The sequence below is a fragment of the Fusarium tjaetaba genome (genome assembly GCF_013396195.1).
Source record: "Fusarium tjaetaba strain NRRL 66243 chromosome Unknown NRRL66243_c0000259, whole genome shotgun sequence".
Taxonomy (NCBI): domain Eukaryota; kingdom Fungi; phylum Ascomycota; class Sordariomycetes; order Hypocreales; family Nectriaceae; genus Fusarium; species Fusarium tjaetaba.
The window spans coordinates 1,360-18,399 of NW_023501455.1; the positions used below are offsets into that span (position 1 = coordinate 1,360).

The 17,040-nt window shown below is 50.0% G+C and overlaps 5 protein-coding genes across 5 annotated transcripts; 1 reads left to right on the top strand and 4 right to left on the bottom strand.

Annotated features, from left to right (window-relative positions):
- Positions 1 to 1,702: 1,702 nt before the first annotated feature.
- Positions 1,703 to 3,061, top strand: FTJAE_10869 (CMGC CDK CDK8 kinase; the record flags this gene model as incomplete). The annotated part of the gene is made up of 1 exon (XM_037343751.1): positions 1,703 to 3,061. One exon carries the CDS (start codon positions 1,703 to 1,705, stop codon positions 3,059 to 3,061), a length of 1,359 nt encoding a protein of 452 aa, XP_037202054.1.
- Positions 3,062 to 4,389: 1,328 nt separating this feature from the next.
- Positions 4,390 to 5,063, bottom strand: FTJAE_10870 (ADP-ribosylation factor 6; the record flags this gene model as incomplete). The annotated part of the gene is made up of 3 exons (XM_037343753.1): positions 4,390 to 4,553; positions 4,605 to 4,751; positions 4,814 to 5,063. The coding sequence occupies 3 exons, from the start codon at positions 5,061 to 5,063 to the stop codon at positions 4,390 to 4,392; spliced, it is 561 nt and encodes a 186-aa protein (XP_037202055.1).
- A 1,196-nt stretch (positions 5,064 to 6,259) lies between these two features.
- On the bottom strand, positions 6,260 to 7,630 carry FTJAE_10871 (SAGA-associated factor 29; the record flags this gene model as incomplete). The annotated part of the gene is made up of 1 exon (XM_037343754.1): positions 6,260 to 7,630. One exon carries the CDS (start codon positions 7,628 to 7,630, stop codon positions 6,260 to 6,262), a length of 1,371 nt encoding a protein of 456 aa, XP_037202056.1.
- An 876-nt stretch (positions 7,631 to 8,506) lies between these two features.
- Positions 8,507 to 9,905, bottom strand: FTJAE_10872 (mannose-6-phosphate isomerase; the record flags this gene model as incomplete). Its single annotated transcript, XM_037343755.1, has 2 exons — positions 8,507 to 9,709; positions 9,762 to 9,905. 2 exons carry the CDS (start codon positions 9,903 to 9,905, stop codon positions 8,507 to 8,509), a joined length of 1,347 nt encoding a protein of 448 aa, XP_037202057.1.
- Positions 9,906 to 11,530: 1,625 nt separating this feature from the next.
- FTJAE_10873 (transcriptional regulatory) lies at positions 11,531 to 13,113 on the bottom strand (the record flags this gene model as incomplete). Its single annotated transcript, XM_037343756.1, has 3 exons — positions 11,531 to 12,676; positions 12,733 to 12,840; positions 12,892 to 13,113. 3 exons carry the CDS (start codon positions 13,111 to 13,113, stop codon positions 11,531 to 11,533), a joined length of 1,476 nt encoding a protein of 491 aa, XP_037202058.1.
- Positions 13,114 to 17,040: the final 3,927 nt, after the last annotated feature.

The following is a 17,040-nucleotide window of genomic DNA, read 5'->3' on the forward strand; positions in this document are numbered from 1 at the left end:
GAAGATCATGTTGTCTTGACTGGGGTGTCTTGACTGATGTCAATTGAGCTAATTGACCAATTCAGACAACTTTCAATGATGAGACCATTGAAAGCGATAGCATGAGAAGTATAGTTCATGATGATTCCAGAAGAGTGTCCAATGTAACCATCACCAACAAGCTTGACACCATAAAGTCAGCTTAGTCATCACTGAAATGTGACAAACAGAGTCGCAAAGTTCCAGAACACGAGGCATGAATCTCAATCATACCAAACACCATTCTCACCTTTATCCCGTGTCGCGAACCCTCCCATCGCCAGCGCAACCGATCGCCTTTCACAGCCTCATAACCATCTTATTCCCAATCTCCACAGGGTGGCTCCGCAGCGATTACCCCATATCGCGTCTCTCTCTCTGCCCCCAAAGGAATAGCGATCCGCGCCGCAAAGAGACTGGGAAACTGAAGTACAACGGCTGCAGTTCCCGAGAAACCTTACAGTGCAGTGCCGTTTTATTGTATTAGAGTCTGCAGCGCCAAAGTCAAAAAAAGGGTGCAGGTTCGGGATTACACAAATCTCGTATGCGCATCCTATCAACTCTCACGCGTCGTGCATTAGGACGAGGAGGCGAGAATCTATTACCTACGCTCTATTACGCCTCCGGTACCTGTTCCCTTTGTTTCCCCGCGCGGGGAAACCTTTTTCTCTTTGAATTTGATACGATACATTACGGATACGGACGGGCACATCCAATCTCCTTCTCCTGTGGGTGATACTCCACTCGCAAAGCATTGAATCCCGCTTACGGGGACAGAGAAGAGAGAGGGGAGGGATAGTGCTCGGAAGGACCGTTCCGTTTTTTTTTTGTGAGGGTTCCCGGCGCAAGTAAATGAGTGTAACGAATCCGCCGACGGGGGCTTCGGGCCCGGGATCCGTTGGCTTGGGTGCCGTCAGGGGGAGTTTGAAGAGGAGTGTTCAGGCGTCTTTTGAGGGTGAGTCTGCTCTATTTTCCTCTCTCTCTACCTCTAATAATCCAATCCAATCCTCTCATCTCTTTGGGTTTGTCACATCTCACGAGCATATACATCGCCTATCTAAAAGTTCCTTGTCTCCTATATCGGTCACACTGCACTAGTCTAGCTCAGCCGTTGCATGCATTTTGTATCTCTTCCGTGTCCATTCAATATTCATTCTCAATTTCCACGTACATAATCTTGTTCGTCAGCTGCTCTGATTTCCTTTTCCTTTTTATCGTCTTTCTCCTCTTCTTTTAAAATCTCCCTTGTTTTTGCCTCACTCGGGGTTTGCGCCGCATGCTTGTCCAAAGAGGGAAAAGATTATCCTGAGGTGTCGACATTGAACAACGACTTGCCTGACTCGAACTCAGCTCAGCCCAGTCTCAGCTCAGTCTCGGTTCTGCCGAGCTATCAACAAACTCAGAGTCTCTTTTAAAAGTCTCATCAGCTGCAGCGTCTTTTCTTGTCTTGTCATCGTCAGCACTTTATTTTAATCTTTCGGTATCTCGTTCTCTTTTTTCCGTCTTCGGCGTCTGATAAGCCTCCGTTGCTTTTTTGTCATTGCAGCTGTGGACCTCGACCAGCCTTTCACATTTCGCCTCAATCACTCACCATCGTCATCTCACTCACTCACTCGCTCTATCTTTTTGTGCCAATGCCGAGTGGTTAAACGCACAACTTCATCACAAGCCTTGATCCTCGGCGATGCCTCTCCGTCCTCACATCGGCCTCGGGTTTCCTGCTCACGCTTACCAAAAACGTCATGTAGAACCTCACGATCGCTCAACTGGGTATCAACCCAAAGTCCGAATCACAGATCGCTACCGCATCATTGGCTTCATCAGCTCGGGTACCTATGGACGGGTCTACAAGGCTGTTGGCCGCAATGGCAAGCCTGTGGGTGAATTCGCTATCAAGAAGTTTAAGCCCGACAAGGAAGGTGAACAGATCAGCTACACGGGCATCTCTCAGAGTGCGATCCGTGAGATGAGTCTCTGCAGCGAACTTCACCACATCAACGTTATTCGTCTCTGCGAAATTATGCTCGAGGACAAGTGTATCTTTATGGTGTTTGAGTATGCCGAGCACGATCTATTACAAATCATCCATCATCACACACAACAGCCACGACATCCGATTCCCCCGGCAACCATCAAAAGTATCATGTTCCAACTCCTCAACGGATGTCAGTATCTACACATCAACTGGGTTCTCCACCGTGATCTCAAACCCGCCAACATCATGGTCACTTCATCAGGCGAAGTCAAGATTGGAGATTTGGGTCTAGCACGTCGATTCGATAAACCACTACACTCTCTCTTCAGCGGCGATAAAGTGGTCGTTACTATCTGGTACCGTGCTCCCGAACTCATTCTCGGTTCATACCATTACACGCCTGCCATCGATATGTGGGCTGTTGGGTGTATCTTCGCCGAACTTCTTTCCTTGAGGCCCATATTTAAAGGAGAGGAAGCCAAAATGGATAGCAAGAAGACGGTTCCTTTTCAACGCAACCAGATGCAAAAGATTATCGAGATCATGGGTGTCCCAACCAAGGACAAATGGCCTCTACTATCGACCATGCCCGAATACAACCAACTCAACACTCTCGCCAACTCCATGGCTTCATCTCACCACAATCACCACAACCATCATCATCCTCATCACCACCACGGCCACTACGGCTCCCGCAACCCACCGCCCCCTCCCCCTGGCGGCTCAAATCTCGAGAAGTGGTACTACAGCACCATCAACCACACCAGCGCCCCCGGCGGCACACCACCACTTGCCTCTCTCGGCTCAGAAGGCTACAAGCTCCTCGCCGGCCTTCTAGAATACGACCCCTCAAAGCGTCTCACAGCCGCTCAAGCCCTTCAATCTCCCTTCTTCTCAACCGGTGACCGTGTCAGTGCGAATTGTTTCGAGGGCTGCAAGAACGAGTATCCTTGTCGACGTGTGAGTCAAGACGATAACGATATACGGACGAGTAGCCTTCCGGGTACGAAGCGGAGTGGATTACCGGATGACTCGTTAATAAGGCCTGCCAAGAGGCAGAAGGAGTAGGAATCCAAAGGGTGGGCCAGACGAATTGCTCGTCCTTGGGTCATTTACCCATCGATCATTCGGCCAGAACCATTTATTCGCCCTTCGATGGTTTACTGCCAGATTGCTCATTCATCTTCGTATTTCTGTAGATGGTGTGCAACGCATTTTCCACATCGTCAGGGGGGGAGAAGATTGTATCAATGATTATTGTTCGGAGTAGTATGGCGTTTATGTATACACGGATTACGGTTGTCACTTTTGGGCTGAGCGGATAGATAGAGCGGTTGTTATAGCATATACCCGGCGTTCAATACGATGGAGATTGGTTCACTAGAGCGTGTTCGTGATACAGGTGAAAGCTGTATGTCCATCCTGGGAAGGACGGCGGGCAGTAGTCCTCACGCCCACGTTCTGGAATGGCATGCAACAAAGCCTCAGCCTATCTGCTAAATGCCAGAGCTGAGGGACAACTATGCAAGAATTCGAGTTGCACTGCTGTCACCGAGAAAGCAGCAGTCCCGTGCAGTCTGCGATGGGCTGCTAAGCACAGGGATCCATGGAAAGTTTAATATCGTCGTATTTATCTCTCCATCTGCCACTAAATCCACATCACCGATTCACCCTTCAACCAACCATCTCACATCACCCCAGAAGAAATAAAAAGGGTGCCATATCATTAGAACAAATACCATAAAAAAGGAGGGGCCCAGTGACATTATTTTTAAACACAGATTCTCTTCTCTTTCACCAACGATACGGAAAACGCATAAAAAACAGCAAAACAACAAAGATTTCAACAATACAAAAAAGACTTTCGAGGTCGACATGCCTCAGATACGTCTGCCTATCTCTTCTCTCTCTCTCTCTTTTTCCACAAACTGCCTGCTCCATCCCGTGTGAATTATCTATCATTTTGGTTGTGTGTGTGTAAAAGTTCCTCCCCACATCCCCCCTTCATCAACAAGAGTTTCAAGGTTTTGACTTCCAACGCAGGAAGTCAGGTAAAATAGAAGAATTAAGAAAAAAAGAAGACGCAAAGATATGATAAACAGTCCGGGTATTTCAGCAAATTCGGCGAGTTGTTTTGGTGTGAGGAGTTTGGAAAGGGCGTAGTGAGGGTTTGAGGGGTGATTTCTCCGTATGGAGAGGGAGGGCTGTGATGATCCCGAGATGTGGTGTGAGCGAGATTATCCTCCGTTACCCCAAGCGTGGTATAGCCTGTAACCTCTTAATATCGAGATGCAGGCTCGGGAGGTAGAAAAGAATTCGGGATCGTTTCGAGATAGCGTGGTAGTGAAAAGCCCTCAGGGTGAAGACGAAGAAACGTCGCATGACTCGCTCCTCGTCTACTTCTTAGCCGGAGTCGGAGGGGCCTTGACATTGTTCGACAGCCACGCCAGACCCTCGAGGAGACCCTCGCCCGTGGTGGCGCAGCTGGGCACCACGTACCAAACCTTGTCCTTGAGCTTGGAGAGCTGAAGAGCCTCGGTGACTTCTTGGGGTTTCATAGCTGTACCTCGTTAGCGACATCGTATATCGGGTGTTGAAGGGAGATACATACCCTCTGCCAAATCTTGCTTGTTGGCAAACACGAGTAGTAGACTGTCCTTCATCTCACGATCGTTGATGATTCGGTGAAGTTCTTGTCTGGCCTCCTCCATTCGGTTCCTATCAGAAGAGTCGATAACGAAGATAAGACCCTGAGTACCTGTACCCCAAAAAGCATCAGTATTGAGTTCACCACTAAGTATCCTTTGGACCGTTACTCACCGCTGAAGTAATGCCTCCACAGAGGACGAATCTTGTCCTGACCGCCAACGTCCCAAACGTTAAACTTGACATTCTTGTACGTAACCGTCTCGACGTTGAAGCCGACCGTCGGAATCGTGGTGACGTCCTGGCCGAGCTTGAGCTTGTAGAGGATAGTTGTCTTTCCGGCAGCGTCGAGACCGAGCATGAGGAGGCGCATCTCCTTTGATCCGAAGATCTTGCCCATCATCTTTGAGAATTGGCCGCCCATGATTGCGGCTTGTGTAGAGGGTGTCCGGTTATGTTTTATGCGGTATGCGCTCGTGGGTGGTGGTGTGATGTGATGTGGTATGGTAGGAATACAAAGGGAGTCGAGTTGGGTTGAGTAGTCGTGTTTCGTTTCGAAACCTGCTCGAAGCGCAATGTGTCAGCCTCGCTTCTCGTGTGATACCAATAAGACAACAACGCTCTCCGATGCAACGGGAGGACCAGAGAATGGCGTTTCAGATTACAACAGGTGTTGATTGAGGTGTTTGTTGCTCTCTGACGTTTTGTTCGCCAAAGAAAAGGCGAGAAGATCTTGATAAAAGCAATCAAGGCTCCAGATTTATCGTATCTCCCCGCTGTTGATTCCCAGGATTGTCTCTCGAGTCGTTTGTTGATTGTCGCAGATAGAAAAAGGACCCAATACGTACAATACACCTTGTGCTGCTTCGTTGGCGCGTATCGCAACGTTTGTTTGTTTTGTTTTGTTTATCCGTATCGCAAGGTCGTTTCAACAGGAAGGACTCCGTAACTTGGCGGTGTCGGTTTGTCGAATGAAGACGTAGACGTAGACGTAAACGTTGGAATACTACAGTACAGTATCAGAGAGAAATGGATCTAGTATCAAGCAAGCATCAATCAAATCAAATCTGGACTCTTCTCTTTTTCCCCCCGTCAGGGGAAAAAAAAAGGGACAGACGGGTCAATCCCTCTTGTTTGCTGCTTCCCTTCCCCTGGCCCTGAGCTCCTCTCGGCCTAGCGCCCAGCACGGGGCAACCACGCGGGCGGGGACCTAGCCCTTATGACGATAGGCCACTTGGGTCCCCTGTCCAGTCCCTGAAATGAGATACGGTCACTGTAAGGTACCCGACCTGACCTGGCTCAAATTCCAGGCCAGCCATAATCATAAACAACATAACCTTACCGACAACCATCAATCAATTGTATCCGTTTGTCCAGGGTCAACACTAATAACCTCCGAGGCTCTCGTCATTAGCGTAGGCCTCAACTCACTTCACTTCGGTCAACTTCATATCGTGCCCAATATCAACGGTAATAATACTCAATTGATGCTTGCTATTGCGTCGTAAGCAACAGCTCTATGGACTGTTTTCCTGGAAGCCCATCATATCCACTGCAACGTTATCATTAAACGCACCGGAGCATATAACAACTCCTAGCACATATCTCGGTTTAGTCGGGCTATGCTCTGTATTCAATCACGAATCTCCTCTCCACCTGCTGCAGTGTTGAAGAGTCATTCTCCCCCTCAAACTTCAGATTGACCTTGCCGTCGCTGTCCATGCTATGAACCTCCGCCTTGTAGAACGTGGTTGTGTTAGGATACAGCGCCAGCACCACCTTGCCTGATTCCCAATCCTTCAACGTCGAAGCTTGGCTCTCAGGTGTAATGGGAATCATACTGCTGGCACTTGATCGGTACTCCTTCTGTTTGCTCTGGTCCTCGGGCTCTATATCGAGGACCTTGTATCGTCGGCTTTTGCCCTCACCCATCACCTGCGCGACCTCACCAAGTATCCAGTCTGATATTGTATCCCCATTCAGCGCTTTGGGCTTGAATGCAACTGCATCGCCTTTTGAGAAAACAACTTTGGACTTGTTGTTCCCTGATCCGACACCGCTCCCAACTGACCCCTGAGGCTCGACACTATCGGCCTTTGGGGGCATGCTGTCACGGTCACGGTCTCGTTCTCTTTCCCTCTCGCGTTCTCGTTCCCGTTCTCTCGTTCGGTCACCATATTTTCTTGCTGATCCTCCAATTGGACTCGGCACGGGTGAATCACCAGCCCCGTCAAAGTCGTAGAGCGAAGATGCTGCCGCCGCGCTGTCTCGGGCATTCCTCTTACCAGGCCCCGCTGCTTGAGCATCCTGCTGTTCCTTAGCGTGCACCACGGCGCGCAACACTTTAAGCTGCTCGATAGTATTTTTGAGTGCTGACATGTTAGCCTCCGAGTGCTTAACCCCTGTCCGGCATAGCTGTTCCATCTCTTTCAACGAGTCACTCGGGATCTTCTCCAAGTCCATCGTACCGACTTGTTTATCCATCGTGACAAGCTCCGTAAGACTGTCATTCTCGGCATTGATTCCGGAGACAATCTCCCCCACTTGACTCTTGCACAGCTCCCATATCTGTACCTCCTCTCCATGTGAATTACCGTTGTTGCGGTTAGACGCCCGTCCGCTTCTATTTCGTTGCGACATCTCGCGGTTGTGGCGCTCCGGCTTCACCGACTCCGGCCGCGGGGTATTATGTTCACTTCTCGGCGACCTCTTCGGCGTGCCCACGTCTGAAGTGATATCCCGACTATGGTTCTTGGTCCTCGACTTTGTCGGACGGTTTGGGGTCGAATCTCTGCTCGAAGGATCCTGTCGCTTCGAGCCTGATCGTTTCGGCTCCGGCGTGTTGGAGGACTGGCGCAGAGACTCCTGAAAGCTATTCTCCCTTGAGTGAGTACCGCTTCGCCTAGGCTTCAGGGGAATCTGGTAGTAGGGGCCGAGATCTTCTTGGAGGTTCTTGAGTTCGTCCCGCGCAGGCTTCTGCCCGTTAGCCATCCTGCCCCGATACCACCGCCTAAACAGAATGTTGCGATGAGAATCAACCCGAGGAAGGAAACATTATGACGACGAGAACGACAATGAATAGACGAAAGCAAGCGCAATTAATCAAAAATGGGAATTGAAGCGCATAAGATTCATGAATTCTATGAGAAAAAATTGGACTAACCTGAGTTAAGAGAGGCCCGAGTGCTCACAGGCCGAGGCGGGATGGTATGGGGAAGGAAAGGCGACTAAGACAGAAGGCGCGTCGCAGATGAGAAGGGATCGGCAAAATGAGCAAAAGAGGAGAGAGGCTGTGACGGATTATATAAGTGAATAGAGTTGAGTCATTATATCATGTCATGAAGTAAGTTTGTGAGAATAGAGTTGAGGTATAATTGAAAGCTTATTATTGTTCAATAGTGTAATCGTCGGGTATCATGGATGTTGTGTCAATCGTGATGGTGCTTAGTCTTTCTCTAACAGCTGAGGCTGGTGATTCAATGCCAGGGGAGCATCTTCCGCGGCAGAACAAAAGGCGGTGAGGAATAGACGTGCCGCATTTGGAGGGGCTTGAGGGGAAGCTCCCTTATCATGACACCGATAAGGGTGTGAATTTGATATCCGATAATTATTGGCACTGTATCATGATACCTCATGGACTGTAAAACATGGTGTTGAGATGTAAATGGCACTCTGTGACCTGATATTGATTTTAACAAGGGTGCAAGCTGCATTCGAAGCTTATTCTTAAAGACCAGGGAACATTACGTGTGCGTTTAAACTTAAAGTTACTTCTCATCCCGATCAATGCTGTCCATCATGAATCTTTATTCCTCATTAAAAGTATATCTACCACGCCATTTTCCACACTCATACCATTCCCGTCATCTATAGCTTCTCCTTCCCAGAATCATCAATCTCACAAAACGCCTTAAACGTCGTAAACTCATCATCCTCACCCCCCTCACTCTCAAGCACAAGCTCCGCCGTCGCACCCACAAAGTACACATACCCCTCCTTCATCTCATAGCTCGTAGGCCCAACAGCGATTCTCCCCTTCCCACCCGTGCAGATGACAATGCTAGGTCCCTCGATAGGCTCAAACGTAGCCTTTGCGCCGTCCCCGCGGAGCAGGGTGCGCACGACGCTGAACTCCTCGATGGGCGGGTCGTACAGCACCACCGCTGAGCCGGAGCTGTAGGCGTTGCGGTTGAGTGTTGCGTAGGGGTATTCGGTGGGTGTCATCTTTTGTTGCTCGATGGGCGCAAAGTTGTAGGTTAGCATGTCGACGAGGGTTGAGACGTCTTTGAACTTGGGTGTGAAACCGGCGCGGACAACGTTATCGGAGGCTGCCATGCACTCCATGATGTCGCCGGAAATGTAGGCGTGAATGTCATCGGCGACAAGGAACAAAGCCTCACCGGGCTCCAGTGTGACGAAGTTGAGGAAGAAGAGCACGAAGCATCCAATGTCGTCGCCAAACTCGCCGTGTGTTCGCTTCACAAGCTCAGCGAGCTTCTCGCCAGAAGTAGCAGGGACACCACCGCCAGCGAAGTCAGCGCCCTCCTTCTCCGCCTGCTCAACAAGTTTGGGCATCTGCTCAGCAATATCCTCAGCAGACGACGCCATGAGCGCACTAAAAGCCTTCTTTAAGAACTTCTTCTTCTCATCCGTAACACCCTCATCACCATCCTTAGCAACCTGCGCAAACTCCTTCGCAGCTTCCTCGCCCACGAGCGCTCTCAGCGCAGGCACTGTCTCGAGGAAGTGAGCAATCTCAGTGAGGGGTCGGAAACCGCAGAGACCCTCGAAGGGTGTAATGGCAATGGCCATTTCGGGCTTGTGGTTGTCATCAGGATAGTTCTTTGCGTCGCGAGCGTGGAGTTGCTCGGCGAGCTTCTTGTTGGGGTGGGCTTGGATCGAGAGCGCCTTTGCGATGGAGAGCACCTTGAAGAGGAAGGGGAGCTTGTGGCCGTAGTGGGAGGAGATGGTTTGCGAGAGGAGGGACTGGTTATCCTCGCAGAGATCGAGGAGGGTTCGGCCGGTGTTGAGGTCTCGAGAGGGGTTCGAGGGATGAGTTCCCATCCACAACTGCGCAGACAATTGTTAGTATGAGCTACAGATCCATCATGTAGAACCTCACCTCTGCGTATGGAGTATCAGACTCGATCTTCAGGTCATCAGAGGGCGTAGCAGCCGCAAATCGCGCAGCGGCAGAATCATTGCCCTTTTTTCCCCAGGCGTACGAGTTGACACCGCATTGTAGACGAAGTAGAGGAACCTGCATATTTGCGATGTTCGTTGTTGGCGGTGACTGCGACGATGAAGCTATAGCTTAGCTTGGAGGGGTCAAATGCTTGAAAGCGAAACGCAAGTCTTTGCTTTGGATATAAATCTTCTAAGCTAGCAATCGCAAAGAAAAAAAGAAAAGATCAGGAGTTGCAAAGTTGGCCAAACAGAAAACAGATGATGACAGCAGTTATGACGGAGCCCTTGGAGGGGAAGTCACAGCATTACATTACCCTTCAGTTACGTTAACCCCCCATCACCCAAATTTAGCTCCCCCTTCCCCTCCAGTGAACCAACCACTCTAACCACTATAACAACGGCACACGAACGTGGTGATTCCGGGCTCTTGTAGGGAAAAGTACCGGAGTAGCTCCGTTTTTAGAACGTTCCAAGAACCCCGCTGTGGGCCTGAAACTATCGACTCGTCTTTTTCCTATTCTGGGTTGATCTCATCCATGTGATGATGAGCCTCATTACACGATATCAGGGGTTTTATATTACAACTCAAGGGCTCTAGTTTGATGTGAGGGCTATTCGATAGTCTTTTATTTAATTAGTTGTCTATCCCTCGGCTTTCAAATTTGCCAACTGTCCTTAGAAAGACAATTCACGGCCAGATCGGTAGACCACGGGTACACATCGTAAAGATACATGTTATTGAAGAGCAGACTCACTAATGAGTACTCAATGCTCAAGGTGCTGCATACATGTGCACAGGTGCTTCGTCAAACGACGTCAGCTCTTTCATCTGACTTAGCTTAGACAAAGTCCAGTCATTCATTATCCCATCCATCCATTATCCGCCCAGTTCCTCCTCTCAATCTTGACTTTCACCATTTTTTGTTGTCCCAAAATAAAGCAATGTACAGACTTATGCACCCAACAGAACAGAACAGACCAAAACACCTCGTTTTCCTTCTCCCGGAACTTCAAGGTCTGATAACTCATGCAGTCCGGGCCCAATGGTATGACTGTGTTCGACGCAGCAACCTGTTTTCTCCTCTCTTGTACCAAAAGACTCTAAAATCACGGGCTGCAAGGCAATGCAAGGCCCTGGGGATAAAACGCCAGAGGAGGTCAAAGGTAAGAAAAGAGCGATATGCTGCACACTTTGACGACCAATCATGCAAATAAAAACGGAAAAACAGAAAGAAAGAAAAGAAAACACGTAACTCATGTATCGGGGTGGGAGTTAAGACTCGACCGAGGCGCCACAGTGGCACAAACCAACGCTTGACGTGCTTCCCCGGTGAACGCTGTGCTCATCGTCTTGCGATTTCTCTGGAGGACTAATAGCCTCCCAAGTCGAGGTTGTTCCGACGGCGGGACGATCGATGAGTAATTCGTCCATGACAAGCGAGCTGACATTGGTAGGACATTCGTCCCATCACAGCATATATGTGCGTTTTCGTGCCTCGTCAACGACCTCAACTCCGTTGACCCCGTAAAGACCCAAATCATTGCAACAACAGACAGTGAAATGCCAATGGCAATGGCCGAAATGCCTGCCCAGAAACATAGCGCACTGTAAAGCCTCAAAACCGTGTATCGATGCAAGCAAACAATGTACAGTGATATTAGCCGCAGCTAATTCGAGTTTTCCCGCTTCGTTTCAGATAGATATCAAGCTCGCAGCGTCCCCGTCGCCTTGCGATAGCTGTCTGCAGCGGTATCTGCCCCAACGCTTCCAAGATCGCCAGGAGGCATCATGTAAGCTGCAGATTGGTGCGTCATGTAATGCGTGTTGCTGTGGCCCAGCGGAAAGGATGATATGCCACCGCTGTTAAGGGTGGGCATGTCGCGACGAGCAGTAGTTGGAGGTGCCGCAGTGACTGAGCTGGTTGTGTCTATGTAGCGGTACGTCATCTCAGAGCCCGGACGCATAGAATCGGTCTGTCCCAACACGGATGCATCCGAAGGACCAGTGCAGGAGTAGTAGTCATTGCTTTGGCGGTCGTATTGATGAGCGAAGTTTGCAGGATACGAGGGCAGACAGCCCGAGGTGGAGGACATGCTTGAGGACTCGTAACTTGTGTAACTCGAGGGCGCCTCGGAGGTGCTGCTCACAGGCGACGTATCCGATGGAGAAGCTTGCGACGACTTGCTGCTGCTGCTGTAGATGGAGCTACCAGAATCGTTCTTATAAGACGGTCCCATCGAATTGGGTAGCGCAGTCCGTCCCACCGGTGCCGGCAGTAGCCTGTCCCCCACGTTGACGCTTGCTGCCATGTTTTGGAAACCAAGACTCTTCGAGTCAGTAGGGAGGTTCTGATAACCAAGGCTCTTGGTGGAGTCTGGCATCATGGTCTGGTACGCGAGGCTTGCCGAGTCCGTAGTAACTGGAGCAGGTCGATGCACCAAGCTCGTGACACTGTTTGGACCACTGTAGGCGTAGTTTGGCTCCATGTCCATGCAGAGGGCTGACTTGCCTGTCGTTCCAGGGGCGATTCGATGGCTCATTGCATAGTCCGATTCATGAACTGAGGAGTAGGGTGCTTGGTACATATTGTTGTAGTAGCTCTGATCATCCGCATATCCATGGCCCCAGGTTGCAAGGGGGCAGTACGGCTTCGCACCATATCCATAGGCAGTAGGGGTACGATAGACAAAGGGGTCACTGGTGTAGGATGGCACGCCATCAGTATAAGCTGGGGCAGTCGAGGGCAGAGACGATACGGCAGAGCTTCCTCTCGCTTGGTACTGTCGAGAAGCATCAAGGCTGTAATTGAAGCTTTCACTCTTCACAATGGGTGCTTCATGAGATGCAACCTGGTCCATAGTGTAAGTAATAAACCTGCACAGAATCGTTCTACGTGAAAACATACTCTGAGGAACTGGCAAGGCTCATGGCCTGCATTCTTGCAGTTGGTGCATGGACCTCCGTTGCCAGTATCGCCACTGCAACGAATCTTCCTCTTTCGACACCGACCACACTGAATCTGTTGTTAGCCCGCTACACAACTATGTAAGTCTCGCACACACACCACACACCAGGTAAGGAAGGGATGGGGGAAGTTTGCACTCACTGCTACCGCGATACGCTTCCTCTGGGGAGTCACATCATCATCCCTCTCGCTCATGATAGTTGTCCTCGTGTCAGGATGAATGGGGTAAGCAGTTCCCCGACGCTCCGGGTATGAGAAGATATTCATGCGGCTCGGCCCATATCGCCGCGGATCTGTCGAGTAACAGTTTTGACTGACCATTGTGCCGGTCCAGTCACGGGTACTCAAGTAGTGAAAACGAAGGACTGGAGTCTGATTTAAGACTCAGAGTGGCTGCCTGACGAACTGGTTCATAGAGATTGACAATCTTCCTTGTTGGGTGATGTCCTATCACAGGAGTAGTCTCAAGAAAGATCCCCCGGCTGTGAAAAGACAAAGTCCAAAGCTTGAAGTCGTTCCCGGACTGCAAGCACTCGTCCGTCGGGAGTCTCGGTAACAAAAGAAGTAAAGTGAACAATGAGTTTGTTGCCGTCGATTTGTTGAACAGTTGAGTGAAAGATTAAGATTACCAGTTCCCGTCAACTTTGGCGTGAAAGGGATTGGAGTTTTGAGGAGGCAGATATCAACAAGACCGGAAGAAACAAGAGATCCAAAGACCAGAAGATCTGCGGCCCATGGCATCCTGATATACTCCGTACCACTCACTGACTTAGACCGCTCCTGGGTATGGCCGTTTGGATAGTGTTTGCCTCGCCCAAGCTCAACGACGACTTCCTCTTCCTACCAATAAACGGCCCTAATCTTTGGCAGCACCGAGTAGATCCACATCAATCAGGGAGTTTGGAATGATCGAGGCACCTCCTCCGGTGCTCTGTGCAATGGGCCACACCTCGTACAACAGATGACATTTGCCCAGAGCCCTCCCTCAACGTCCTCGTCACCTATCAGCACTACGCAAAATTGTCTGGCTGGAGACTACTAGCTATGCGAGAATTGGACGGGTACCAGCAGGTGGCTTGCATGATGGCAGGATTACCATGAGGCAGCGATTCCCTCACTATCATGGCATTGATGGAGCGAATCCAAACGGGCTTCCAACCTAAAATGGCAGCAGCCAGATCTAGTTGATCGGTCTTGGGCTTCCCCAGATCGTACTGTATGAGATGCAGATGGCCTGGACTGCTAGAACCTGAAACGAGCATCCCCACACGGACTGTCTCTATCTGGAGTGGACTGAGTCGTGTTGAAGTCCGAGAAATTGCTCTTCAAGTATACAGTTGAGGGTGCGACTGTACTGCCATGCCATACGACACTTGAAGCGAGACGTCGGCCGATAAGCAAGCCCGTGCAGATCTGACACTGCAACAACCGAGCTAGTCGAAGATCCTAATCCGTTTTGTTTGTCGAACAGCTCCTGTTCCTGTCTTGGGACAATGGAAGCACTCAAGCTGTAGACAAGACGAGATCGTCTTGGCCATATCAGCAAACGGATATTATGTCTGAGGGAGCAAACCCCGCCGAGACACAAAACCTTGACAGACAAGGTCAGGCCTGCAATGGAACCACGAAACCCAGTTGTGAATCTAAACGATTGACTGATCTAGCCTCCGTCAGAACTTGGAGTACAGAGTCATCCTTCGCTTGTCGCGCAACGTACGCTAGTCGTCAAGGAATGCAATTACTTGCTGCTTGTGATCCAGCTGTGTAACGGGCGTGCACCACAGTAATCGACAGGTACTTCGGTATATGAAGCACGCACAGTAGGCTTTCAACCATGATGCTCTGGACCCTGTCCCTTGCAATTGTCTTGTCTGATCTTGTCTTAAACACGGTTCATCTACAATCCATGCCATCGATCAGCAAATCTCGATAGAATCGCAGCCTCTCAGGCCTCTTAACCCGGTAGCTGGGTGGTGGTGGGTCTATAACCCTTGTTGGTGTGTGCGGTAATATCGAAGCCAAGATACTGTTGCAGATACCAATGTTTCGACTACAAACACCTGAAAACGTGGTTGAGAAAGCATCTAATGCTGGTGCCCATGAAAAGAAACTCTTCCCGTCAGTCCAGGGGCGAGACTGAGGCACAAAGTCACCTCACACACCACAACAGCCATCTTAGGCCATTGAAACGCTGTTCGACTTGCTTTTGACGTTGCTCCATGAATTTCCTTTCCTCACGGCGAGGCTTTGCATGTGTAAGATGCAGGATTCTGCTCCAAGCCCCGCTCAAAGTGCAGTATCCTGTGGCCTTCGTTTGCTTGTATGAGGTACTCTGATGCTAAAGATTGGTCCCAACAGAAAAATGAAAGGCAGCACACAAACGGCATAGATAATGATCACAACTTGACGTAAAAAGGTATGCCACCGTGGCGGTGGTTACACAAGAGTACGTCTCCACATTGAGCTGAGTTGTCCGGTGTTAGATCTGCAGAGCCAGCACACAAAGGGTTAATCTCCCATATGCTCAAGAGCCAGCCATATGCAAAAAGCAAGCAGTGCCAGCCAGGACTCTTATCCACATTGGGGACAGGCCGCTAGATGGTGCCTGTCGGTGCGAGTGTAAATATAGTGTCAAGGCCGGAGCCCGTATTGGGGATGCATTGCAGAAGTAAAGCCAACCACTAACCACGTCTAGAAACCATGGAAGCCGATAGACCTCAAGGTCCGATGACTTGCATTTGGAACAAGCTTGAGTCTGCGCCTGCGCATCGAGAACAGATTTCGGTAAAGACGCCACGAGAGACGGACAGATGCTCTTCTACAGGGATTTGCTACCAGTGGCGGAGATCTTGTCCTTGTCGTTCGTGTGGCGCGATGCGATGTCTTGCTTGCATCAGACGCATAGGGCTTCGAGCTGACACCGTCGGGGCTCTTCCAGGGCTGAGGCACGATTCCACATCAGTGGCGCTGTTCGAGTGAATATCCACAAACAATAGAACTGTCTCAAGTAGAGGCAAAGACAAGATCGTTTGTGAGATCTCTCGTCTCCAAGACCATTGATCGAACGAGGCTTGTACGAAGAATCTCAAACAGACGCAGTAACATAGACATCGTTCGATGTCTTCACTTCATTTCATAGCTGAATCAAACAGCCTTTCTTTTGAGTCAGGACGGTTTCAATTGGTTCTGGGGTAAGCCTTCTCAAGTCAAGAAACGCTCGTCTATCGTATCAAGACTCAACCATGCTCAGACTGTATACACAGTACGGCGAGATAACCAGCTTGGTGAAGCAGGCTCGCTTCTTTCCTCTCTCCTCTACGGTTGCTCCACAGTCTGTGAGAAGACAACGCCAATTCTCAAAAGAGAAGACGGTCCGTGATAATACAGCCAGCGCAGTATCCAGGGCGGAAATTTCTTTCAGCAATAACCCGACGAGATGCTGTCGCCCAACTGTCATTTAAGGGTGTGACGCATGAAGCTGCGTCTACCCGCGCTGTGCTTCCACCAATACATACTATTGGTCACTCAGTCAAGGGGTTCACCTAGAAACCTCTCGTGGCCCACTTAAGGACGAGGATAGACTGTTTGATGGCTGACCAAAACTCCGTTCAACTGGGTTTTTATACCCTTGATTGTAGCATGATCTGTAGCGATCCGCAAAACAGTCGCGGGGAAGCTCGATATGAAGATCCGGAGGTTGGATCACATGCAGAGAACAATCTGAAACTCCTTCCTTAGCAGAAACATCACAAGGCCGCTGGGCCTATATTGATTCTATGTCGGCTCCCGTTGGAGACTGAAATCGCAGTCAAGCCCGCCCCATGGCCGCTAAACCCAGCGGACGGGGCTTTGGCGTCTCGCAGTTGCACATCTCGACAAGTTTTGCCTGAATAATTTCATGCTTGGACATGGCGTGCCGGCGTCACTACATGGACCAAATCCACAACAGTGACCGATCAGAACTTACCTTTTGCCGTCTTGTCGACGGATGAGTCCCCGAGCTATGTATGACCAAAGCTGCAATGATGCAATTGCCAGGCAACATTGCTTCTGCTTCGGTCATCGGTCCTCGAAACCCGTAGCTCGTGTTGTTGAAAGACATCGGAGTACCTCAGCGTAGTACAGCAATCGTCCCCAATCATTGTTACCAGTACCGAGCTCATTCGCGATCTGAGACAGCCGTATTGATCCATCTACGTACCCTGGGAAGCAGCCGCATCTCTCAGCCCAGAGCCTGTTCAAGGAATG